Here is a 27,858-nt window from a genome sequence, read left to right on the forward strand (position 1 = left end):
AAATAATATTTTTGATTTTTTTTCCTTTCTAAACATAATTGGTTTGCAAAACGCCAAAAACTTTGCAAATAGCCTCAAAAAAGAAGAGTAATTATAATATTTACACCTTGAATGTTTGAGCTTTAAACTGTGTTTACCTTCTGAGCACAGCGAGGGCATTTTAGGACACGCCGCTCTTTCTTTTGTTTACTTATTGGCGAGCGAAAGATTTACATAAATTTCCATCCTGTTCTCTTAGAAGTTGAATGTGTTTTTATTTTATCACATCTCAGTCGACATTAATCAAACCCATGAGTTTCCTGTTAACCAGCAAAAATAGTTTGAGGGAAGATAAAGGCTTTTATTTTGAAAATGATGCACTATGATGACGAGGCTGGAAATCAAAGTGTGGTGATGTTGTGATCTGTTTGGTACAGACGTGATGGAGTTATTTTTATAGTGAAAACGTGTTTGGTGGAGAGCTGATTGTTACTGTAGCTCTCCAAGAAGAAGAAGAAGAAACCCGACGATGTCTGTGTTACTGGAGAAAAGGGAGATAATCTTTTATAAACGTTTGATTCTTACTTTGTGTCACGTTTGTTTCTTCTGCCGTGAGTCGAGGCTGTAAAACCCTCAGATGAAAACAAATAAAAAGATAAAAGAGAGTCTGCCTGTGTGTGTGTGATCTGTTGTTTCAGTAAATCTCTTGCTGTGGGCGACTGAAGTTTAAAGCTGTGGTTTCCAACAGGTCGGCCCCTCTGATGGGAAAGTGTGAAGTGATCATTTCACATGATTTTACAGTTTTGTGGCTCCAGCTCTGCCTCCTACAAACATCCTGAAAGTGAAAAACAGAACACACAGTTTTTGAGCTGCTCAGCGTCTCATCCAGAGAGGAGCCAGACGCTGCTTCAGTCGACCTGAGGTCAGGTCATGGGCGCTGTTCAATTTCTGTTTAGGCAAATTTTACTCAAATGAGAAAGACTAATCTGAACTCTAGCCTCTTTAAATCATCCCTGTTTAAGTTTGAGCAGCACTAGACTACATGTATTTTTTTTTAACAAGCTGAGTTCAAAACAATTTCAAATCTTTAATTTGATACATGGAAAGTTGATGGTTTTGGATATTTGTGTATTAAAAAAAAAATTAAATCTTTGATTTTTTTCATAAAGTTTCAGACATGTCCTGTTTAGTGGAGTACATTCATGTAAGTATTAAACATTAAACAACATTGACTTAATTTAGAACTCAATGCAATAGTGTTTTCAATAATTACAGGGAAAAAAAATCTTTTTTAAGCTTTCCAAAACCTTTAATATATTTTCCACACATTTTAACCTTGTATATTATATTCTTAAAAAAATAAAATAAAATGTAAAATTCAATTGGGTTTTATTTTATTTTATTTTGTTTTACTTTTTATGTTATGTTATTTTATTTTATTATTTTATTTCATTTTATTTATTATTTTTTTATTTTTATCTCTTTTATTTTATGTAATTTTATTTTATTTATTTTATATTATTTCATTCGATTTTATTATTTTACTCTATTTTATGTTATTTATTTATTTACTTTTGTTTTTTATTTTTATTTTATTTTATTTCATTTTATTATTTTTTTATTTTATTTATTTTATTTTGTTTTTTTTATTTTAATTATCTTATTTAATTTTTTTTATTTTGTTATATTATTTTATTTTATTTTATTTTATGTTATGTTATTTTTATTTTATTTTTGATTCCCAGCTGGACCAGTGGGCCTTTCTGTGTGGAGTTTGCATGTTCTCCCCGTGCATGCGTGTGTTTTCTCCAGGTCCTCCAGCTTCTTCCCACAGTCCAAAAACAGGCTCACTGCTGAACAATCTTATTTGCCCGTGAGTGTGTGTGAAAGGTCATCTGTCTATGTGAAAAAGTGTGTGTACCCCACCTCTCGCCCAATGACAGCTGGGATAGGCTCCAGCCACCCACCACCCTGAACAGGATAAGTGGTTAAAAAAATGAATGAATGAATTCGGGTTATTATTATTTTATGTAAGTGGATAAATTAATTCTAACAGAAAGAACTTAATGTAGCTCTACTGTAGCCTGGAAGAAGCTAGAGTCAAGTCTGTGACCAAGGAACTCAAAATTAGCCTGTCAGCGCCATCTGGTGGACACACCGTGCAATGAACCAGTTTCTACCAAAGTCAAAATCTGTTACTTGTGAATTAATCAGCAAATTTAATGTTTTGAAATAAAACTAAAACATAGATTTTGTGTTTCTGCACATCCACAGCTGCCTTACAGTAAGCAAATGTGAAAAAAACATACTTTTGCTTCTTGTCGATTGTTTACTGTAGCTAAAACTTACTAAAGATTCAAAATTTGCAATTCTGTAAATCTTTTAACATCAGGAAAAAAAACTAAAGATTTCCAAGTTTTGTGTTACAGAAAAAAATAAACAGATTAAGTCAGATTTGAATCAGCAGCTCCTGCTAAAACGATGTGGATGGAGTCCGGTGGTGTCTGAAATAAAAAATATATTACTGATAAAAATTGTTCATTTCATTACAAACTAATAAAAAGATCTATCTTTATAAGGGTAATTTTCTTTAATGTTTGCAGGCACTTAGAAAATATATTTGTCTCTCAACATCCTAAAGCTAAAACATTTTAGTAAAACTCCCAAAATTCCCCCCAAATTGAGCTCTAAGTGGCTAAAAAAAAAGAGTGTATGTTCCCTTTAAACACGACTCTGAAAGAAGCCCCGAAGAAGTTTGTGCATGAGAAATAACGACAATGTGTGTGACACCTCCAGTGCGTTGTGTAAATGGTTATATTGTTTTTTTTTTATCTTTACAAAAACACTTTGACACTAGCAGTTTAAAAAATTACATTTCCAAAAAGTGCTCCGATTGTTTTTTGTTAACCACATGTTGTTGTTTTTCCATCAATTCATCAAAGAACAGGAGAAACCACAGTTTTTCTTCTTCTATGTTTGGATTTTTTCCCAGAAAGGCAGAAAAATGTCCCGTGGGTTTTATGTTTCTTTTCTTTTTATTTATTACAATATCATTGTAGATTTATGAGTAAGCAAAAAAGAAAAGGTAATGAAGCGACAGGCCCGGAGGGAAACAGTAAAAGTGCACATTAAGAGAGAAAACACAGAAAACTTTGTTCATGTACAGGTTTCCATCACTGCCACATGAGTATAACTTATTAAATAATCGCTGTTCAATTTTTTATTTCTTTTAAAAGAAGAACAAACAAAGCCTTTTACAGAAATCAACATGCACTGGATTACTCCTCTTTGTATGATGGTGTTAGTGTGTGTGTGTGTGTGTGTGTGTGTTTGATGTAGAGGATGAAGGAGCAGCTGCACAAAACCAACACCATCATTGTTTCAACTTAATCAATTTTTAGAATTATTAAATTTAATTCTTAATTTTCAAGAAAATACAGAAAAAGTACTCTGTGGGCTTTGACTTTAATCTGAGATTTCTCATGAAAAAAAGTCAGAATTTTGACCATAATCATGAAAAATCTGAGGCAAAAAAATAAATAAATCTGAGATTCATTTTTGATTTCTGAGGAAAAAAAAATCTGATTTTATATTTCTATCCGAGGCTTTTACGAGAAAAAAATACAGAGTCAGAATTTCAGAATAAAAAAAATTAACATGTTTTTCCTCTTCTGTTTCTGAAATTATTTTTTTTTACAAATGAAAATGTTAAAGACATTAATATGAAATTAATTTCCTGACTTAAATTCTACTTAAACATTAAACTCATTTCAGCCAATATTTGGGATAATTAATATTTCTTTTCTTTTATTTTTTTTTTCCTGAAAAGTTTTTTTTTTTATTTTACAAAAAATTAACCAAAAGAAATCTTTTAACAGAAAATCTTTTTCACAAAATTTGATGATTGTGGGGGAATTTTCAAACAACATTTCAAAATTTTATGCAGCTGTTTCCAGATTTTTATTTTTGAGTTTGAGAATTGAAATTTATTAACTACCACTACAAAATCTTCTGAGATGAAAGAAAAAAAAACCATCCATAAATAAAAAAGTGCCGCTTTTTTCAGTTTTTCTAAAAATGATTTAACTTTAATCATGTTAAGAGTTAATTTAGTGAAAACCTGGAGCTACTGAGACTAAATGATTAGTCGATTAATTTGTGAGTTCCTATTTCAAGATGAAGACCTGTGTGGTGAGTGGAGTTTTTCCATCATTTATTTGTAAATAATACAGAAAAATTATGGTTGGACTAAACAGATTTCATCTACTCATAATTCATAATGAATGAAACTAGAATAAAGCAGCTGAAACATTTTCAGAGACTCCCAAAATTCTCTTTTTTAATCTTTTTGTTTGAGGTTTGAGCTGAAATCACTGTTACATAATCCTCTTGCAGTGTGACTTCCCTCCAGGAGGGGGAGCCGCTGCACCACAAACCCTCAGCCTGCTGCTCCTCTGGGGTTGAAAACAGGAAATGATTATATTCTGAGATAAATATGAGGACTGATGGAGGTTTGTACAGTGTGTGTGTGTGTGTGTGTGTGTGTGTGTGTGTAGCGCAGAGGAACATGAACCTCGGCTGGAGTCTGACGTTAGTTTCTCTCCTCAGAGTTTTTTAGTTTTTTAAAGACGGAGAGTTTCTGTAATCAAAGTGCTGAAAATATGATTCTCATTAAGTTCAGATCTGAGAGCACACCCATTTTAATCACAAGTTACTTTTATTTTGAAGGGAACGGTGATAAAACCACTGTAAATAGATTTCCCATGCTCCTTAGCAGCAGAGGCGGTGCTGAACGAACAGAAACATTTTAAAGGATTAATTCAAAGATTTTAGAACCGACACCGTGAGTCTGCAAGCACGTATGACAGAGAGAGCGTGTGTCTGAGTGTGTGTGTGTAGGTACGTGTGTGTGTGTTAGCCAGAGGAACAGCATCCTCCAGCAGGCGTGGCTTGTGGTTCGTCATCGACGATCTGTACGCCCCGCCTACTCGATGCTGATTGGCTGGCTCCGTTACCTTTCAACCTCTCGTCTGCCTGAGCCGTTTCCATCATCCCTGAAACACAAGCAAAAACAAAGACATTAAAAAAAACGCAGGAATCAGTTTCACTTTGATTTCTCTGACGCTTCCAAAAAACTCCTGATATCCTGATTAATCTGGAAAAACCCTCTGACTCTGAGCTTTTGTGTCTTTTCTTACTTTTACAGAGATCCAGGAAGAGCTCCTCGATGCCTTTATTTAACTTGGCTGATGTGTGGTAGTGTTTGGCTCCCACTGACTCGGCGTAACTGCAGAGAAAGAGACAAAAATATGAGAAATGACCTGAAATAACAATCGCTAACAAAGTCTGTGTGTGTTCGCTGTGTTCTTACCTCTCGGCGTCTTCCACTGAAACGTGTCTGTCTTTGTCCAGATCAATTTTATTACCTGGAGAGGAAACAAAAACAGAAAAAAAAGTTAAATTTCAACACCTGGAGGCACACGAGTTTGTTAAACTGAGCTAAAAATGGCAGATAACAGACGATTCCACCAAATAAAAAGAAAATTCATCCATTTAAAGAATTAAAACACATTTTTAGATGGGTGGGAAACATGGCCTAAAAGTCTGAAGCTGAGAAATAAAAACACTCAGGACATTACCTTTCACATTTGAAATGATGCCCGGTACCTGGCAATCAGTACCGGTACTCGACGGTACCAATTTTTTGTACTTTTTTGTGTTTGTGTGGTAAAAAATATCTTTTTTTTTAAATAATAAAATATACTTTTTTCAACTTAACATATTTATTCTTCAATATACAACCTTGCAATGTTGAGTTCATGTCCCGCATGGAAATTCTCCTACTCTTCCATTCCGTCACAGTTACAATGGTGCATTTAGGTACCATGTGTAATGAGTCTGGGATTAATTCAAGTAGTTTTCAGATCCAACTTGGGCAAAAAAATGAAATAAGATAAAATAAAAATAAAAAAAATTGTTAAAAAAAAAATCAGAAAATCTCATCCTGAAAAAAATGTAAGTTTTTGCACAAAAACTATTTTTCCCCTAAAAAAATTTAAAATTTTCTTTTACACAAAATATTTTTTTCAGTTAGTTTAATATTACAATTACAGATGAACATTTTGATAAAAAAATATTTTTTTTAATTAAATCCACCTTTAAGTGTCATAATTTTTTATTTTTTTAAGTTGCTTTTTTATGTTTCACCAAACTTGGGCACAAAATCTTTACCAAAAAACCTCTTTCATATTTAATCAAACAACAAAAAAAATCCATATTTTCCTTTTTAAATATTTTTTTATGCATTTCATTCTGAACATGACTTGAATTTCAGAGAATATTCTAAGATCTTTTTCAATTTAATTTTAATTTTTTATCATGTTAAATTTTCCCAAGAAAATTTATTTAGTTGAAAATTAAAGTTTTTTTTTATTAGTTTTTTTTTCTCTCAAGTCAATTTCTCACCTAAATCTCAAACTTCAGTTTCTTTTCCCAATTATTCGAAATAGTTACATCTTTGTTCTTTAACATATTTAACCAAAAAGAATTTAAGTTACATTTCTTGTAAACGTAAAAATATATTTTTTTGAAATATCATTACAACATCATTTTTTTTTGTTTCCTTCATTTTTAAATTTTTTTTAATGCTTAAACTCGTAATTGTGTCTGCTATTTCTGTGCTTTTAGTTTACCGACTTTCATCCTCTAAATTTTGCCGATTTTGTCCCTCAGAAAATACACCGCCATCTGGTGGCAGCTGTTAGTAACTACAAAATACAGTTTGGCCGAGAAATCGACACACAATTCCATGAAACCTTTCAGTTTCAGTCTCTACGAGCATGTCATGAAAATCAAAGTTGCTCACCGCCTTCAACAACAGACGTGTTTTCAGCCTTTCAGAGGAAAGTTATTTTCTGATTCAGCAGATTAACTAACGTGGAATCAGTGGGTGATTCAGGAAGTTTGGGGGTGATATGTTTTCCAAGATTTACTGCTAACATTTTGAGGTATAAGAGGTGTGTTTTCATATTTTGGACAAACATTTGTCACTTCCTCCCAGCTTGATTTTTAACCTTTAATATGTTTTTTAAGAATGGTTTATTTCTTTTGCCATAACATTGATTAAAGCTGGTCTTGAGAGTAGGGAAATGGCAGTTTTTTGGCACTGGACTCCACCCATCACTGATAGAGAAAAGAGTAGCAACATCCTGTCCTGCAATCCAGACACCCATTTACAATATGAGAGATAGTGATGCATGATAGAGGCTGTAACATTTGCCTAATAGGAGCAAAGTCCTCAAGAGTGTTTGTGCAATGACTCTGAATCAACAGCAACAAAGTCTTAAGACAAACACAACGCCAATACAAGTTCTCCTTTTTGTCCCTGACAGGCTCAGGTAGTTGTTACAGAAAAGGTTAAGCTCTTTAGTAAGGGAGGGAGATTTTTTTTGTCTTTTTAAGCAGAAACAACTTTTTTACATCATTTTACAGTCAGGCTCAGGAGACAGTACAAGGAAACAGGAAATGCTGGTCAAACATTACAGAAACACTGAGCAGGGACCAAAATCTGATTTTTAAACGTCAAAGTTACACAATAACAGAAAGTAACCAATGCAAAGATAATTTGCTGTTTGTTTTATGCATAGAGTCTATCTGCTTTTTAGAAAATATATATATATTAAAGAGGGGTGGCTCACTTTACACCAGTGAGTCTTGATGCCGTCGTTAACAGAAGAAGTGCTGGTTCCTCTTTTCTCCTGAACCGTTGAGTGATTTTACACGTTCATTTCTAATCGTCAGTTCAGCTCGGGGAAAGTCCGACACACACTCAAACTCCACTGTTCAGAAATCTCTTTGAAACCTCTCCCATGTGATTTACTGCCCTATGAAAAACACTTAAATTACATTATCATAAAGCAGCATCTTAATTAATGACGCCCTCACAATGAAACACATGATGAGCAGAGAAGTATCAAAACAACTTAATCTGCTTCAAACTTTTCAGATTTCCCCTTTCGAAGCCACATGCAGAGAATAAGGGAATATTAAGGAGCTATAGCAACGAGGCAAACAGAGCAGAGGCTGAGACAAAAACATGAAAACAAGCTCAGACAGAGACGTGTTTGTGAGGTTTGTGGAGAGAGCTGTTGGAAAAGACTGAGTGAAAAGTTATTGTTACATTTTCACAGTTATTTGGTTGTTTTTCATGGTTTTGGTGAAGGAACATTAAAATATTGATCTGAAACAGCTTCATCCATTAATGCAAATACTGCATCATCAAAATAAAGGGAAGTTGAGGCATCATGTTGCAAAAATAAAAGCTCTCAGGGATTACTCTAGAAAACAAAAAGGAAGGTGTCAAAAATAAGTTCCTGCTTCTGCCGTGTGGCTGAAATTTAAAGTTTGTTTTGTTTGGGTTCACAGCGCAGACTGAAAAGAGATGTTAGGATGCGAAATGCTAAAGGTCGGCTGTTGTTTCTTCTCTGTGGTGTCCATGATTTCCAAGATAATGTCAACTTTTTGGGAGTGTTTTCCCACTGTATCTGAAATGATTTCTTACAGCAATTAACTGAGTTCACAGACGTGTTTTTGGATGTGATTTTCACCCATGCAGTGACCTCCACTACAGAGTCACGTCCGTTAGACCTTGAAAATCACAACCACACAGAAATGTTTTACAGGTAAGTCCAATTTTTAGTGACATTTCTCCAGAATCTCAGAAACCTTTAAAGACGTCAGGTGCTAACAAGTTAATGGTTCCCAAAGTGGGGGTCGGGGCCCACTGGGGGTCACAGAACACAAACAAGGGGTCATGAAATGTTTTCCAAAATAACGAACTATCTACAGCTGCATGTTTCAATGATCAGTGCCGATGTCCTTAATTTTTGGTGATCAGCCCGTCCTTATATATGAAACAGATCTTATAAACCTCCAGGAAGATCTGACAGCCAGCCATTGTTGCTTTTTGCTCTGAGACCTAAAACTCAGGACACTTTATTGGTTGTTTAAGTTAAAACATAAAGACTTGATTGTTTCACAGGTATTGTTCAATGATTTTCAATAAAATAAGACTGGAACATTGCAGGTCAGGCTTTTTACAGATCGGTGATAGTCCAGAAAAATGTGATAAATGGACCCTAGTTATCATCAGTGGGGTTTTTTTTCCTAATTCTTGTCTGTTTTTGGATCGGCCTATACTTGTATTTCCACAGGAGGAGGTCGCTGGTTATTCACACTAGGGCTGCAACCAACGGTTATATTTAATGTCAACTAATCTATTGGTTATTTTTTCGATTAGTTGACTTATCACAATTATTTTGTGTTTCAACCTAATTTGGCCTGTAAAACGTGCAGACCTTTATAATTCAACCTGTGTGTTGCATTTTCACTGCATTTACCCAGAGTTAGGTTCTCTCCTCTGATTGGTCAGCCCTGTGTCATGTTTGTTTGTCTTTATTTCATTCATGATGACATAAAAAAATATAAATACTAAACAAACAAAAAATAAATAAATAAATAAATAAATCTCAAAATAAATGGAGCAGGTAACGGGGAAATGAAGTTGTTGTATGCAGTGTTGGACAAACCGCTTATTAGTGACTTTGGGCTTGTTTTCTCATGTTTATTTGTTTATAGAGGCTTTTCTCTGTATGATCCCGCCTGACTCTGACGCTCTCCCAGCGCGTTAAGTTTTGTTTCTCTACATGCGCTACTTCCACTTCGCTCATGCGCACTCTGCCCCTCCTCCTCCCCGCTGAGTGTTACCGGTGCAGTGTGAGCTCGAGAGTGAGAGCTCCTTCAGATAAATGTCCTCTCTTTTCAAAAGTTAGGGGAGTTTTGACACTAGTTTGTGGCTCAGATCCTGAAAAACTGTCTGTAACAGAGAGTGAAGGAGACTCTAAATCACGTTATCAGGCGCCAAACTCCAGGAGCTGTCAGGCTGTCCAAACCAGAGATGCAGAGCCTCCGTCAGCGCACAGCGCTCTCTGGGAGTGGAGATATTTCCGCATCAATATTCCTCACGTATGAACTTAGTGATCTTTTCCCATAAAAGTATCCAATAACACAGCACCTCATGCTGTGAACTGAAGTTACAAATGAGTATTAACACCTGGTATTTGATTTCACCATGTGACAACAACAATAAAAACAATAATACGACGCGTTGACTATTAAAAAATTATGTCGATTAATTTTTTTATAGTCGACGAGTTGATTATGTCGACTAATCGTTGCAGCCCTAATTCACACCACTATTTTGTGGGTTGTAGGCAGAAAACTATGGAAGGACGATACATTTTTTGCCGTCTCTGGCCGAGAATCATAATTTTGGAGTTGTTGAACAATTTGCTCACGCAGTTTCTCACAACCTCTCCCCAGCTTTGCTCCTGAGAAACTGAGTCTTTTCTTATACCCAGTCATGTTACTTACATGTCACATTTTTTTTTCTGTGTTTTGTCGTCCCTGGTGCAACTTTTTGAAACATATCTGACATCAAATTCAATACGACATCAACAATGACATTAACTGTTACGCATCATGTCCCAACTTTTCATATAAGCCGTGAAAGGATAATTTTGCATCAGAGAGTTTGTTTTACTCACCTACTATACATAAACAAATCTCGTTCCCCAACATTTTCCTCAACTCTTTCACCCAGTTCTTCACCTGTAAACACGAGGAAACACCTTTAAATGTAAAAACTGACTTTATAAAAACTGAATTATGGCACAGGAACAAAGAAGTGATGTGTAAGTATCGTGTTTTGTTCACAGAGTGATGTTTCACCTTCTGAAAGGAGTCTTCGTCTGTGATGTCGTAGACTAGAATCGCTCCGTTGGAGTCTCTGTAGTAGATTGGACCTAACGCGTGAAAACGCTCCTGACCTGCTGTGTCCTGAAAAAACACACACACACACACACACACACACACACACACACACACACACACACAGAGGTGTTTTTTAAAGCTCATAATCTGTTTTCAGAGTTTCCTGCAGGTTTGAGAGCAGAGACAGGTCTTACCCATATGGCCAGGTTTACTCTCTTTCCTGTGATGTTGAGCTTCTTTGTGAGGAAGGACGCCTGCAGAGGAAGAAGAGGACACAATGAAAATCATCTTTGACGGACACAGTGATTGCAACATGATCCGTAAAACTGAAAAAGTGTAAAGCAACAGTTTCAGTTTCTTCTCAAACTCTAACATCAAACACTCGTTACTTTAATTTAAACCTGTGAGAGTTTCCAACCAGCGCTGCTCCTGACACAGCACTGATAAATTCCCAGAGGGTCAAAGTCCCTCTGGGTGAGAGGTCGAGGGTTTCTCCTCCTGATTTCTCTGACTCTTCAGTGGGAAAGTTAAAAACTCAGTTCATGTGGAGGAAGGAGAGCATGAATGTGTGTGAGCTCCATCAGCTGACCGGCTGTGTTGTTGAACATGTGCTCTGACCCTTAAATAAGGTCAAACTGAGCAGATTTACGCTGTTATTTCTCTGTTGTTGCTTTAGGGATTATTTAGTTTATCTTTTTCTCTCCAGCAGAATCACATTCTTTAGAGTCTGTCTTTTTTATTTCTATTCTGCATCTTTATTTTTTTTGTTTTACACCAATTTGAAGGTTTTTTAAATATCTTTACATTGTTAGTTTAAATCATCTTTGTCTCACTGGAGTCAGAGGAAATCACATTAGTGCAATAATCTTGAATTGAAAACTTTGCTCCACAAATAAAGCTTGATTTTATTATCATGTAATATAAACATTAGGATAAACCTCAACGGGGAGTCCCCAGAGTTACATTTTTAGCTCATCTAGAGAAGAATCAGCCGGAAAAGTTTAAATCAGGTCAAATTTCAGCACAAAACAATGTTGAGAAAACAATCTTCTCTTAGTTTTTAAAGCTTTTAATAACTTATTAGTAAATGTACAACAAACATTCTTGTAGAAAACATATGAAACAAGCAAGGGCTACACACCTGCATAGAAACTGCACATTTCTCAACACAACATATGTCCTCAAAAAAAAAAAAAAAAACTTAGCGAAACCCTTTTTTTATTATTAGTTTATTTTTGGGTTCTTACACTAAAAGGCCAATCTCAAAACTGGCAAAAAGGAGCGACCTCAAATGTAAAGGTCTGACATACTAAATTTGGCTGCTCACTACAAAACTAGACTATCTATGTTGGTTAAGTCTTCTGACCCAGGATGGGTACAGAATTAGGTACTTTTATAAGTACCAACTATATATTAAAGAATAAATACGTAAAATTAAAAGAAAAATAAATAAATATATATATATATATATATATATATATATATATATATATATATATATATATATATATATATATATATATATATATATATATACAATATTTTTTTATATATATAATTAATTAATATTTTTACCACATAAACACAAAAAGGTACCAAAAGTTGGTACTGTTGAGTACCGATATTGATTACCAGGTACCGGGCACCGGGTACTGTATCATTTCAGATGTGAAAGGTACCCATCACTACTTCAGGCTACAAAACAATTTTTGATAAAATCGAATATCTTTGAATTAAACTCCTATTTTCTCTAACGAATAAATGTGTATTTGGAAAAGTTTTTGTTTTTATAAGACATTACACAACGCCCACTTCAGGAACCATTGTTTCAGTGAATCTAAAAGTATTTGAATATTGTGAAAAAAAAAAAAAAAAAAATTCACATTAGTTCTGTAGGTAAATTAAGTTTCTAGATATCCTGGACTTATTACTTGAAAGCTAAACAATCAAGTATTGTACACTATTTTAATTTACTTTGATTATAGTCGTCACTCAAATGATATAGAAAATAAAATTCTAAAAAAATTTGAAACTATCACAAGAAAACATCTTATTTTTGAATGAATTTGCTAATTCTACATTATTTCTCTTTTTTTCCCCCCCAATATATTCACATTTTTCCAAGTGCACCAGATCAGCGTACTATCTCATTACTGTTAACCCACCTTTTTTCTCTGGCTCTTAACACACAGTAATCCCCAATTCTATTTATTTTATTTTATTTTATTTTATTATTTTATTTTATTTTATTTTATTTTATTTTATTTTATTTTATTATTTGATTGCTCTTTTGGTGCTTTTAATGGTTTTCTAATTATGTTAAATGTTTTAAATAATTAGATTTTCTTTTTCCCCCATAAAATGTTTCTTTTGTCTCTTGTTGGCCATGTATTTAATTTAATTTAATTTAATTTAATTTAATTTAATTTAATTTAATCTAATTTATTTTAATTTCATTTAATTTCATTTCATTTCATTTCATTTTAATTATTTAATTTTTCTGTACAGCACTTAGGTCAACTGTGTCAGTTTTTTTATACTTAACAAATAACGTTGGATTGGATTGGAGCCATTGGCTGGTTATCAAAGTATGACGTTTCTTCCTGCATACCTGAGAGAGATTAATTATTACAGTGTAACAAGTGACGGAAATGTCTAAACGTCCATTAAATCATTCAGAAATCGCCAAAGGGGATAAATATCCGTCAGGTTAATGGATTTATCAGTCTGTCATGGTTAAATCCAGGTCGAGTATCTCAATAAAACAAACACACTCAGTGTTTCACTGTGCAGTCTGCTCATGAATCATCATCCAAATGCGTCATCACACAGGTGAAGTGTTACACAACTATAAACCATGACCCACTGCATTGTGGGAACTTCAGCACACACGTCAACAGAAGTCCTTTTCCATTTGTGCAGCTGTTGAATTGATTCCTCCACATTTTAGAGGTTAAATTCTGCATTTTTTGAAAGAAGAAGAAACTCTGTGTGCTTCGTTTAGACATATCTGGCTGGAATGGCTTTATTTCTATAAATTTAACTTTCTGTGTCATTATTCAGATAAAGTCTAAAACAGATATTTAGTTTCTTTATTTATTAAATTACAAAGATTTAAATCTTTACAACCCATTGATTGGTTTCACCACAAAGCTTCAAAGTTTCTCAGTTTTACGCTCCGTAAAATTTAACTGTCGACTGTCTCTACACGACACTGACACATTCTGCCAAGATGAAACTATTTTAATGAATTATTCTGGAAAATGAAGATGAAAGGATAGTGGAAACAATTAGTTCATTCAGCTCGTTCTTTCATTTTCCCAGAGACTAATGCTAACACACATCATACGCTAAGTGAGTCAAAAACTGTGTCATTTCTTAATGGGACCAATGAGCAGACTGACAATAAAACAGCAGTCATGATTTTATCCGCTTGGAAAACACTTCAAAGAGCGTCATAAGATTCTGGTTTTGGTTTTTAATAAGGCAAAAAGATGTAGAAGAAGACAGCACTGAAGGGTAAAAAAGCTGAAATTCTTCAAGTGGCCACTAGGGGGATGCTACAAGAGCCAAGGTATCCCTGGAAAGAAAACTGCACTCCACGCTGATGAATTGAGCACATTTATTAATCTAAAAATAAAAGAAACAGCAATATTATGCTTCAGACTAATATTTAGGGATGTCCTGATCAGCATTTGGCTCCCAATCCTGATTGATCCAGTTTCTTAATATACGACAATTAATGCCGATTCTGAGTCCTGATCTGATACTTAAATTTGCCGAGGATAACTTCTGCGCAAGAGGTAAGAGCTGCTCATTTTTGGTGATTAATGATTTGTAAAAAAAAAAATAACAAACGCTAAAAATCAGCCGAGGTGATTGGCTAAAATGCCAATCGCAGATTGATTATTGGATATTGAAGATTGGGACAACTTGCTGAAACAATGCTAAAACAAGCATTGTCGTAACATTAGGTTAGGTTATCAATGTTAGTTAACATTAGGCAACAACAGGTTGCTGGCCCCGCCCTGTTGGCTATGGCTGCCTGTTGCAGCAGGTCTCTCTTCTTTGACCGTTTCTTGTAATTTTTTTCGTCTCTTTTTCGTAATCTTTGTATTTGGAGTGGATCATTACTTTGTACGGCTCATCTGTTGGACATGGACACCAAACTTTTTGTGGCTTCAGTGATATTTTTACTAATTTTTTCTCCTGTGTTTGTCTGCAGATCCTACATGTAACCATGGCTGCATTGTTTACATGTGAAATCAGCTGTTAGCAGCCTGTAGCTTGTCAATGCTAACTGGTGCAAGGCCGGATGTTTCTCCACGCTGGTTCTCAGGTGTGAGCTAAGAAGTGACGACACGGACCTGTCCTTCAATCTATCGTTATTGGGAACGTAAGATCTATCTCCAATAAGATGGACGAGCTAGCTGTGCTAACCCAGCAACAGAGGGAATACCAGAAGGCAGAGTAGCATCATGCTATTCACAGAAATGGCTAACAGAGCTAACACCAGACACCAACGCCACATTGGAAGAAATTCACCTGCTGGCTGACTGGACAATGATGGACAAGCTGTCAGCATCTATTTTCTTATGGAGCTTTTTGCACTTTCTATACACTTTCTTACTTTTGTTTTCTTGTGACTTCAATTTTATTGTAGTTGTTACAATGACAATAAAGTTCTATTCTATTCTATTAAGAAAACATTTAGACAACTGCCTTAAAATCATTTCTTTGACACACTGGTTCACTGAGTGAAGCTAAAGTTAGCAGTGCTAGCACCACTAGCTCTCAGTCCTACTTGTATTTTAATGTCTACATGATGCTAGTCCAGAGGTTGTGTCAGTTCAGACAGACATAAATTCAAATCCAAATTTTCAACCAAGCTCCACTACAAGACGCCAGCTGTTGTTGTGCTTGTTTACATCCAGGTAGTAGATATTGTAGCAGCATAGCACATTTTAGAGCCACTGTGAAAGGGCCTTTGTCAGCACACATAATGACATGAGTGTTTTAAAATACTTTCACTAGAAAGCATTTTCATGAATCACTCTAGTTTAACACTCTTGACTGCAGCAGGAAAGACGAGAATCAGCTGTGTGACAACAAATGACAGAACTTGAGTTGTTTTCATCCAGTATTTTCCATCTGCAGCCACTTGATCTTAAAAGTAAACACAACACAAAGAATTCTGGGGGAATTTTGGCTCCAGGCTCCTTCAAAAGAATCCACAGGGACGTCACAGAGTCTGAAGTGTCTGAACGTAACACCATCTTTAACAAAAACAACCACTGGTGCTCCGTGGACCCAGCGTAGGGATCGATTCAAAGGGAGCGGCTGTAAGTCATTACTGACGCTCCATCACTGGACGCTCACATGGAAACGCTGCATCATACTTCCTGGATTTTCACCCCGATTCTCCCTCCTGGAGTCCAGAGTCAGAGGGACGAATCTGAAACCTGATCGCAGCAGTGTAACAACCAAAAACAGAAACAGACCCACAGAGCAGCTGCTTCTGAGACTTGAAGAAGATATTCAAACAAACAGACCATGACGCTTGTTATCACTGCTGATTATGTAAATAAGGTTTGCATTTTGAATGTTTTCCATATCTATTTCCTCTTACAGCTCATCGTCCAACGCAAAAACAACCTGATCGTCTGAGTCAACCTCTTCCAAAACAGAGACACCACCTCAGGACGAAAGAGTGTCAAGTTTCTACTCTCACATCTGACATGAATCCATCAAAACAAGCATAAAATAAGTTTTACATGTTAGATAAATATAGCTTCAGTGAAACAGAGAGGAGGCTATCAAAAATGAGCACAAGTGGGTGATAAAAAAAGAGGAAGTGAAACCAAAACTTAACTTTTGAGTGATCTTTCATTTAGTTTAGTGGTTTAACGAATAAATAAAGCAAACGTCATGTGTTTTAGAGGAAATAATGTGATGAGAAACTGAGGCCACATAGAGAGCAGCGTTCACTCTGTCAACAAATCAGATTTCTGCTGTAGTGATAGTTTACGTTCAGAAATTAGGCCGGGGAACGTGTTTAATTATTGATGAAGGAAACATTGATTATTAACGGCGTCAGATGTGACGGCTCCTCTCAGTCAAAGCTGTTACACTCCCTGATATTAGGAATGTGTTTCTCTGCAGGTGTGTTTGGATTTCACCTCTGTCACCTCAGAAAATCTCAGCTGCTATTTCAGACACCGTTTCTATTTCGCAATAAGCACAGCAACATGTGAACACACAAACACAGTGACAGCCACAAAAACAACCCCACCCTGACAAACACCTACACAGGCCTTCAGAGGTTATCTGGTAAATAAATGTAGAGTATATCATACATTAACCATTTCTATCTCTGCTTTAGCTCCTCACATCTGAAGACTTATCAGCCTCAGGATCCAGTTGAAGATGTTATAAATCATCTTTAAAACTTTGAATTTGCTGGATTTTACCCAACAGTTTTTGCACCAACATCCAGACTCAAAACCAGAGGTGGTTTTGTTTGATGACCCGACAAAGTCACATCCGAGCCACAACAGGATCTGAGGTTAACACCTGCCTGGCACCAAATGTGGACTGATTTTCTACATCCAGACAGACAACTGCATCAAATATCTTAATAATGATAATAATGATTTTGTATTTTTAAGGTTGATAAGTAGCATAATTACTAAGGGTGTAACGGTACATGTATCCGTGCCGAACCGCTCCATAAGGCCGTTCGGTTCGGTACAGTGCTGTATCCGAACGAGTACAGTAAGTTTATGCTAGCCGCTGCACATGGCTCTTTAATATTCACGACTACTCGTCTATGATTGGCTGAGCAGAGAAGGTGTTTTAATATTCGAGAAGAAAGTGGGCTGTGCATATCATGTGGACGTGATGTCTCACAGTGAGCCAATCAGAAGATGAATATCAAAGAGCTTCTGTAGCCACATAATCCGTGTATGCTTTGTTCTTTCATTATAAACAAAATCAAAAAAACGAAAATGTATCGAACCGTGACCCTAAAACCAAGGTACGTACCGAACTTTGTTTTTTGTGTACCGTTACACCCCTAATTATTACTAGCTTGATGATATACCCTGATGATTTGGGGTGTATTCACACTGTGGCTCATTTTTTTTGTTCCGATACAGGGGAAACAAAAATTAGCCAACTGTTGCAGACCACTATATTTTGACAATCTTGACCCACTTGTTTTGTCCTGCATCCCAGTACAATTGCTGTGTTTAAATACGCACAAATGTACCGGACTTTAGTGGGAGGGCGCTCGCTGTTTTGCAAAAACTGCCCCGAACTAGCCAGGTGTCTCTCTATATTGAGTCTTAAGCATCATACTGTGTCATAACCTCGGCTCAAAAACGTCATTCAGTTACATATTCAGCTAAAGGTCCAGTTAGCATGGTCACTATAAACTCCAAAACACCTGTTGTTCTGTAAAAATTGTGATTGTGTCAGACTTTAATAAAATTTGACTCCATTGTATAGAATCAATTCTGATAACCAACCATAGAACAACCAGACATTTTATGCTACTTTTCAGATTGCAAGTATGTGGCAACATTAGTTTAAAAATGGTTTATTCTTATGTGGTTATTACCACTATTTTTATTTTTAACAGAAGTCCCGCCTCTAAAAAGATAATTGGCCAATCAAAGCTCAGGAGCTAAGGATGGCACTTTGGATAGCCAATCAGACGTCAAGGGGTCCCCATGCCACCTCGGCCACCCCAGTAGAACAACCCTGCCGCCTTCTGCTTTCACTTCTACTGAAACAGAAAAAAACAGGTTTTCCGACTGACACACCTTCACAGGCAGCTTAGCCAGCCTGCTAGTTTGGAGGCTAGTCCGAGTTAGCAGCAGCTCCCTGGGTGTCTTACCTGTAGAGTTGTGATGTGTTTGTCGTTGAATTTGTTCTCGCAGTATCGAAGCACCAGCGATGTCTTCCCCACACAGCCTTCCCCCAACAACACCACCTTGAACGAGTAGGTTTTGCTGCCCGTCCCTCCGGCAGCCATAGCAGGTGCTGGGTATAAAAGAAGTCCTCGGCTTTATCAAAACAAGCGTTATAAAGCTAGCGCTGCTAATGCTAACCTCTGAAGTCCTGCGCAGCTCACATCAGCTTCCGACTTCAACAAAACACAGCAAATGAGGACAAAAACACCTCGACAGCATAAGCGACTCCCACTTTCTCTAATATCTATCTACGGATGTGGGGAAAATGGGTATAAACGATGAGCTAATTCACCTTTTAACCTGATATGAATGTCTGCTTTTCACCCAACTAATGGCGTCGCTTTGAGCTAGTGGTTAGCCGGCTAGCTTCCCAAAGATCGTCTATAATAGCGAAGATGCATCTATAGGTTGTATGCAATCAGCGAAAGCTAAAAATTTCAAACGTATTACTCATTTTCTCTTATTAATCTCGTATTAACTAAAAAAGTTATTTCATTATTTTTTTCTACATATATTGAGAGCCAAAACTACGCCTCACTCCTCTGTTGATCAATTTTAGAGCGGAACTAGTTCCAGTAATCCGCCTGCAATTTGGCGTGAGAACTCGTACCAGAGTGAGAGCTCTGCATAGTTCTGTGATCTCTGCAGCGTCACATGATGACAGAGTCGGCTGCCTGTCACAACGCTCGGTGCTGCTGGGGGTTTCTGTTGTTGGCACGTCAAACTACAGACAGCTACAGCCTCGGAAAATCATTATAACTGCTCATGTGATGCAAATTTTGTAAAATATCCACAGCAGTGTAGGAAAAAATGTAATTGGAAGGCCCAAGGAAACTTTGATGTGATGATGTCTTTTGAAAATTTGATCAAACAAAACACTACTTGGATTGTTAGTCTTGTTATCCAAAATGTGTCAGCTTAACTTGCTACGTCTATGGAAGCTCTAAAAGGTCATGATTATTCACATCTTACTTTTTCATTTTACTTGAGATAGAGTAAATTTCATTATAATACTATATAATAAGCTTATTTTTTGTTTTCTCATTAAAAAAAGGAAAGCTTGTGTTCTGGGATAACAGTTTCTGAGATAAAGAGATAACTTCCTACGATCCCAAAAATCAAATCATTAAGTTAACTTGCTATCATTAGTCAGAAGACATCATGACAGCTGCTTTTTTTGCTGCTATTTTGGCTACTTGAAGAAAATCACATTTAAAAAAAAAAAAAAAATCAGATCATCCAAAAATGTATCTTATCTCAGGAATACATGCTAAATTTTATTGACCTAATGAGGTGAATTTTCTGGTTAACTTTATTATTATTATTATTATTATTATTATTATTATTTTTATTATTATTATTATTATTTTATTATTATTATTATTATTTTCAAGAAAACATGAAAAAATATGATGGGCCTTTCTCAACAATTGACTTGTTTTTAGTTTTTCTTTTGTTTGTTTGTTTGTTTGTTTGTTTGTTTGTTTGTTTGTTTTGCAGATATGCATTTAAAATGTCAGTTTTTAGCCCTGAAAAGCTTCTTAAGGCTAAAACAAAACACAAAATACAACAACAACAACAAAAAAAATCAAGTTCTTGAAGTAAACAGTTCAATTTTGCAGAATAGCCCTTAAAAATCAGAATCTCTCCCCCACTGGAATATAAATTTTGGTAAATCAGTGTATTTAAGACTTTTAATACTGCAGCAGGTAGAAGTGGAGCTCATTTTATTGTCTTGTACTGATGTTATGTGCCCTCATGATTGATTTACATTCAAGAGAAAAAACAAATCTCATCAACTCACTTATTGTGAGCCCTCTGCTGCCCCCTGCTGGTCACACAGACTCATTACTGGCTGAAAAAGCAGAAAAAAGTTTGCTCTTTGCTCAGAAGCTGCAGACACTTTTTTCTCCTTGCGCCCAACAGAAACACAAAAAAGACACATCACTGTTTTAAAACATTATAATTCATCTTGTTTGCAAAACATTAATGAATCTGACATTATCATTTGTACAATTTTGAGTCTTTGTCTCTAAGCTTTTCGCTGTGTTTGCAGTCGTTTAGTTATTGATTTACAACAGAACTTTCTACCGTAACACAACAATCACAAAGCATCTGGTAGTAGCAGCTCTTTCACAAAACTAGGGTGTTGTTTTGGCGTGTCTGTCTGCTTCCCCACGGTCACAGCGTCCTTCAGTCGGTTCATCTGGTTTGAAGTTGGAGCTCGGTCGTCATAGTGCAGCCGCAGCCAGGACTCACCTGAAAAACACAAAACTAGGCATCAGAGACGAGCCCTAATTTGATCATCTCTACCATCAAAGATTCAACATCTCACCTTTCCCAACCCGCTGACCCAGAGACACCAGGAGCTCCGCCCCCACGCTGTGATTGATAGCTTCTCCTGCCTTTGATCGACCCGCCCCTAAATTATGAGTAATTTCTGCAAGAACCAGACCGTCGATGTCCTCGATGATACCTGCAGGAGAAAACGATGATAAGATTAGTTTACTGATTAGATAAGTCAAATTTAAGTGTCTAAAGAGGAAGTGACTTAACAAATAACAGCTGAAGTCAAAAGTTAAGAAAGAGAAATAAATCAGCAGAAAAGAAAAAAGGGCACATCTTAATGGTTTTACCCTCAGCAGGAGTCTTCAGTTCCACCTGGTGTTTGGATTTTCTCATGATGCTGAAGTAATCCGTCTTGGCAGAGCAAAGACTGTGAGCTGTCTCTTTGGCCACGCCCTGTTTTTCTATCATGTTCTGGAACTTTTTCAGAGCAGCTCCACCAATCACAGCGTCAGAAATCTTCTTTTTGCCCTCTGATAGGTCGGACGCCGAGCCAGTCATCTTCAGCAGCACACCACCTATAAAACAGCAATAAATCTCAAGAATCAAATATTTTTTTGTCTCTCCATTTTCCATTTAAATAAATGATCTAAAAGCACTTAATTTAAGTTAAGTAAAAAAATAAATAAATAAACTTGATCTTTAAGTAAATTAAAAGGAAAAACTATGGTTTGGCGTCAGCTGATGTTACCAAGAGTGGTGACGAGCTCCATCAGGTCTTTAGGTCCTTTTCCCTTCAGTGTCTCCACAGACTCGATCACCTCCAGACTGTTTCCGACACATCGACCAATCACGCCGTCCATAGAGCTAAGGGCCGCCCCCGTACGCATACCTAGGCTGTTACCTGCATTCACCTGAAATAACACAACAGCCCGACAATAAGCAAATGGTCTGAGAGGATTAGAATTAATAAAATTTTAAGATTATTTAACAACTTTATAATAAAAAAAAATGCATATAAGTAACATTTTTTTCACTTTCCACGTTTTAAATAAGTGTTAGTATTATAATTAAAAAATAGCAATATGATTGGAAATATAACATTTGACAAGATGTCACAAAGATACAAAGTGACCCTTCAAAATTCAAAAGTAAAATTTATGACTGCACATGTGATTAAAAATATTTCATTTTTTTTATATATATATCAACAATATATAAATAAATATTTATTAATTAATTTATTATTTATTTATATATTTCTTTTTATTTATTTTCTAAAAATCTGCTCATTCTTTTACATAATTGAGGCACTAGCACTCTCATGCCTCCTTGTTGTCCAACTACTCACATTGAATATATTAAAGCTCCTCTGAGTTTTTTTTTTTTTTTTTTTTTTTGTTAACTTTGGCGCCTCCCTGTGGACAAAGCAGGAAATCTTTACTGGTGATTGAAATACCAAAACATGTAAGCTTGTAATCCATAAAGAGGCTGGGCTGTCTGTTCAATTCCTGCTGAAAAGTTCCCACAGTAGCTTTAAGTTAGCCTAGCATGGGTATGATGTGTGTGTTTTAATTCTTACTAGTGACTGTGCTAGCTTTTTAGCACTCTCCAGGTCTTTGTACAGAGCAGCTCGTCCAAACTTCACATCCAGCACCAGAGCATTCAGAGACTCTGCGCCTTTCTTAGAGATGATTGAACCTTCAACATAAACAAAAAAGATAATAAATCAGTTCACGGTAATGTTATGACTGCACTGTGATATAATCCAAGATGGGTTCATACCTGTAATTAAAGGTAAACTGTCCACTGTACTGGTGGCATCACGCATAGCGTACAGGACTCGATCTGCTGGAACCAGCTTCTTTGTCTGACCCACAATGCAACAGCCCACTGACTCCAGGATCTCCAGAATCTAAAAATTAAAATGTCTATTATTGAACAACATATAGCAGTTATGGGTAACAACCTAAAAATGTTTCAACAAGTTGAAATAAAAGAGAAATTTTAACCAAAGATTGTTTATAACCTGTTCTGCTGATTGGTTAACGTTGTACCCTGGAAGTGATTCCAGTTTGTCCAGAGTTCCTCCTGTAAAAGCTAAGCCCCGCCCACTTATCATTGGCACCTGAGCAGAAACAAACATCAGGAGTTATGACATCATAACCACAGATTTAACATATATAAGAAGAGGAGTTGATGTAATGGATTAAAATATAGAGCATGTGTAGAAGCAACTACAACCTGCAGTATTCACACAGGCCAGCAGGGGGCAGAAAACAAAAACAGTCCTACTTCTCAGTCGCTTTATTCACTCAGTAAACATTTCCCTCTTGACTTTATGATCTCATATTCTCTTTTTAAGTCATCTTTGATGCTTTATGATGTTTATTTGTTGAATTACTCCCCCTTTAAGTGTTGATTACATCATCAAACAGGGACAGATTTGGTGCAAGGCTACCTGTAGCTAACATTTCCATGCTACAGCTACCTGAAAATATTTCCATTAGCATTAAGCTTTCACTTAAAGCACTCTGAAGGGTTGATTATTTTCAGTAATCTCATCTTGTTGATGCTTCTTTTTAGCTAGCCAAAATTAACACCTGACTTGATGTGTTATGTTTTGTAAATATGGATATGCTTCATCAACCAAGGTAGGTAGTGTTAGCGTAAGCAGATAAAATTTGCTAAAATGTATTGTGCGTCAGTAAAATGCTTGGTCTCTTCACTGGCAACTTACCACTTAACCCAATTTACACCCTGAACATGGCCGTCTGACTTTATGCTAGCATTTAGCTTCCTATACTGGGCGTCAGAGAAAAATGGCCACCATAAAAATATTTTTAACTCAACATTAAAGTGGTGAAACTTGAGGCTTTTTAATCAGCTCAATTGATTAAAATGAGTGTATGAGTGTTTACATGTGTGTGTAAATGTGTACCTTTAGCCCACAGGCAGCTAGCGCAGGAGCTAACACCAGACTGACTTTATCTCCAACGCCTCCTGTTGAGTGTTTGTCGACTACATGCCCCGCCCACTCCTTTGGCCATGACATCACATCCCCTGATGACATCATCTCTCGAGTCAGCGTTGAGGTCTCTGCGTCAACCATTCCTTTCAGCCATATCGCCATTAGCATGGCGCCTGGGGGGAACACACAGGTGATGAGACGTGTGCAGGAGCCAGTGAATCTGGAAGCTGTCTCTAAATATTATTCTGACCGATCTGACAGTCCTGCATGGTTTCTTTAGCCACCGCCTGGATGAAGGTTTTGATTTCTTCATCGCTCAGCGTTTCTCCATCTCGCTTCTTCTTGATCAGATCAGGGATGGACGACATGTCGGCTTTGGAGACCAAGGAAAACAGAGATGAAGTCGTGATGGAAAAACTGCAAAAGCAAACGTATGATCAAAATTTACCTCAATGATGTGTTCCTGAATCCAGGTGCATTACCAACCATCCTCCAACAAACCTGGGACCCTGGAAATGTGAGTATTTTAAATGCTGTGTGCTGTGGAGTAGATGTAAGAGCTTTTCCTCAGTGTCCCCCTGTCTCTGTGTTAGCTTCAGGATGCTAACTTTAGCTGCGGTTAGCCTGTTGTTTTAGCCTGTAATGTTACGGTAAACGAGCTTCTCTGTTTTCTAAACATTGTGCACTCGGAGCTCGTGGCGCCGCTCTCAGTGACGTGGAAGAGCGGGGCGGTATCAGCGGTGGCTCATTTACATATGAAGGCCACGCCCACTAAATCAGAGCGTTCTGAACAGAGGGGCTATGAGAGCCTGGAAACAATGCTGCTGTGCTTGATTTATTGGCTTTTTGGACCAAAACATGTTACTACCATTTCATGAAGACATCAATGATCCAGATTAAACTGCAGAAAAGGAGCAGAATATGGGAACTTTAAGTTCTTAAATTTACATGTGCGCCCCATGTACAGAGGCAATAATCCTCGTCACAGTGGTTACCAACCATTTACTGCATGTCTTTCCTCACTCTCCTCTATTTCCTGTCTTTATTCAGCTTCCTGACCAATCAGAGCAAAAATGTTCAAAAATTATCAAAAATATAAAAATGAAAGTAAAATTAATCTGAGCATTTTTTAAAATTACATATGCTTGCTTCATTTTTCAACAATAGTTTAAACAAATCTTGATGAGAAAAGCAAAAATTTCAAAAAGAGAGAGGAATCAGATGGAATTTATTTTGTTGTTGTTTTTATGTTAATTTATTCCATAAAACTTTGCCTTGGACCATAAAACCACAAAAGAAGCCCTTAAAGAGCTGTTTTTACAGCTTTACATTTTTATTCGATCAGCTGGCTACTCTCAACAAACAATTAAAGCTCAAAGGCCAAACTTAAAAGCCTTTCAGCAAAGCTCATTCCAGTAAAACGCAAAATGTTGTTGAACAGGAATCAAAGAGCTGCAACATGTTTTTGTGGAAAACAAAAGAATTCACTTTGTTTGTGTCTCACTCCACCCTTTGCAGTTTTTTCACAGTCAGACTCAAACTCAAAATGTGTTTTTTAACCGTTAGACTGTGTGACGCCAAAATATGCAGAAAAAAAAACAAGAGGAATAAAAAGTAGAATCTGAAAATATCTCAAATGTGTCAATACTTCCAATCCTGACTCTCAGCTGTAGGAATTATCTCAAAATGATGCAAATTATATGAAATTTCACACAACAAAAATGATATTTTGGAGACTCTTTAAGCTGATTTTGTTCCCTGAAGCCCACTGTCACACACGCAAACACACAAACACACACACATGGACAGTAAGAGGATCCTACCTGCTCTGTGGTCTCCAGTCAAAGTACCATCGACCTGCAGCTCATCATAAAGCAGGTCAACAGTCAACCGGCCAGTGAGGAGAGCGCAGGTAGAAGGAGGTGTTTGTAACAACCAATCAGGATTCAGATTTGGTTGAAATGTGTCCACAGATCCAAACAAAAGTTTTTGTTTAACTCTCAGGTTGAGTTATTCTGTAATTTCTTGATTTTTGCGTGCAGGTTTTTATCGTTTTGTTTTTTGTTTTGTCTCTGCTCTTCTGCCAAAATGATCGAAACACACCTGAGTGTGTCTCGGCGTGTGTGTATCAAATTATAGTTGTTTCTGAGCGGGATGTAGAGGAGCAGACTCATTTATTAAGCATAGATGATAGAAAGGCAAAATTCTGGTCGCATAAAGCAGGTTTTTCTGTCCTGTAGGTAAGATCGGTGACACGACAGAGGACGATTCTTCTGCATTCATTTTTGTAAAACACAATTTCCCCAAAAAATTCATCAAAACTAAAACTTTTTTTGACAAACTTAGCTCATAAATTTGCCAATCTCATACAAGAGTGTTAAGTCATCTCTGCTCAAACTGTAAAAGGCAGCATCTGTTTCGACATCATGAAAAAAGAAGTAGAGAAAGTTGAGAAACTTTTGTAAACGGTTGGTAAAACAGAAAGAATAAAGGATAAGACTAAGTTATGTAAAGTTGAAAAACCTGGAAGAACATCTCCAGGCTGATGAGGTTGATTTACAACAGGTTAGTACAGGACTGGCTGTAAAAAAAAAAGGATGGCGAACCAGAAAGGCTCTCAGAGGTTCACCACTCCTTCAGAGACTGCGTGAGCAAAACGTTCAACAAATTCAACACGTTTATCGACTGCTGCAATTCCCTCCTAGCAGGCCTCCCCGCGTGTACATTTAAACCTCTGCGGATTACCCAGAATGCAGCAGCATGTCTGGTCTTTAACCAGCCCAAACAGCACACCTCACCCCACTGACGGCTCCAAATCTCTAGCCGGACTCTTCTCCTCTGTTGTGCCCAAATAGTGGAATAAATTACCAAACTCTGTACGATCCACAGAGTCCCTTTCTACTTTCTTCTCCTCTTTGTCCTCAGGGGTAGATTGAGTCAGAGGGTCTATTGATTTTCCAGCACTACAACTGAATGTTGTTGAAGGTTGAAGTATACTGTTGCAGCAATTAATTGTGGTTTGTTCGCTTGATTATTCCACACTCCCAGAAAAAAAAATGGCAGCAGGTGCAGCCGAAAAATTTGTAGCACTGTTGTTGCACTAACTAAGGTTTTCCTTCTGTCTAAATTCTTGCTTGTGTTGTACGTCACTTTGGACAAAAGCATCTGCTAAATGAAACTGTAGAACTGTAGATTTTATAATAAATCGAACAAAATATCACTTAGAGATTCAGAGACAACGGTGTCAGATTAAGGGTCTAAGTGTTCCCTGAACAGATGAGTTTTCAGACATCTCTTAAAGTAGAAAGGGACTCTGTGGATCGTATAGAGTTTGGTAATTCATTCACCATTTGGGAACAACAGAAGAGAAGAGTCTGGCTAGAGATTTGGAGCCGTGCTGGGCTGGGAGCACCAGGCGTCTTTCACAAGCAGAGCGTAGTGGACCAGAAGGAGTGTAGACCTGGATGAGGCACCCCAGGTAGGCAGGGGCCGTTCTTGTCAATGTTTTGTAAGCCAGAAGAAGAGCTTTGAGTTTGATTGGAGCTACTATTGGAAGCCAGGGAAGTGAGATTAACAGTGGGGTGACGAGTGAAAGCCCTAAAGAAAAAACACCAGATGACTGCAATCAGACATAACTCTGTAGTGGAGATCACTGCATGAACTTGTATCACTGACAAAACCTCTCACGTCTTATAATCCTGATGAGGGGCATCAGCTTTTGCCATTAGGGAGACGTTTTGGGGCCCCAAAACAAAAAAAAAGTACAAGCTCTCGTTTATGTTTTTTATGATATGCTTCGTTTAAAGTGTAATGTGA

General features: G+C 36.7%; 2 protein-coding genes across 2 annotated transcripts; both read right to left on the reverse strand.

Moving 5' to 3' along the window:
• Positions 1-4,499: 4,499 nt before the first annotated feature.
• Positions 4,500-19,161, reverse strand: rab21 (RAB21, member RAS oncogene family). The gene is made up of 7 exons (XM_074697679.1): positions 18,710-19,161; positions 11,004-11,063; positions 10,768-10,875; positions 10,584-10,647; positions 5,351-5,405; positions 5,178-5,266; positions 4,500-5,033 (listed from the first exon to the last, which is right to left on the reverse strand). Exons 1-7 carry the CDS (start codon positions 18,845-18,847, stop codon positions 4,894-4,896), a joined length of 654 nt encoding a protein of 217 aa, XP_074553780.1. The 5' UTR covers positions 18,848-19,161; the 3' UTR covers positions 4,500-4,893.
• A 1,685-nt stretch (positions 19,162-20,846) lies between these two features.
• On the reverse strand, positions 20,847-24,410 carry tymp (thymidine phosphorylase). Its single transcript, XM_074698621.1, has 9 exons — positions 24,293-24,410; positions 24,013-24,215; positions 23,101-23,199; positions 22,857-22,986; positions 22,654-22,772; positions 21,823-21,985; positions 21,422-21,649; positions 21,121-21,261; positions 20,847-21,044 (listed from the first exon to the last, which is right to left on the reverse strand). The coding sequence occupies exons 1-9, from the start codon at positions 24,408-24,410 to the stop codon at positions 20,890-20,892; spliced, it is 1,356 nt and encodes a 451-aa protein (XP_074554722.1). The 3' UTR covers positions 20,847-20,889.
• Between the last annotated feature and the right edge of the window lie 3,448 nt (positions 24,411-27,858).

This window comes from Halichoeres trimaculatus, unplaced genomic scaffold (genome assembly GCF_033239565.1).
Source record: "Halichoeres trimaculatus isolate MK-OKI-2021-1 unplaced genomic scaffold, fHalTri1.1 fHalTri1_scaffold_21, whole genome shotgun sequence".
NCBI lineage: Eukaryota > Metazoa > Chordata > Actinopteri > Labriformes > Labridae > Halichoeres > Halichoeres trimaculatus.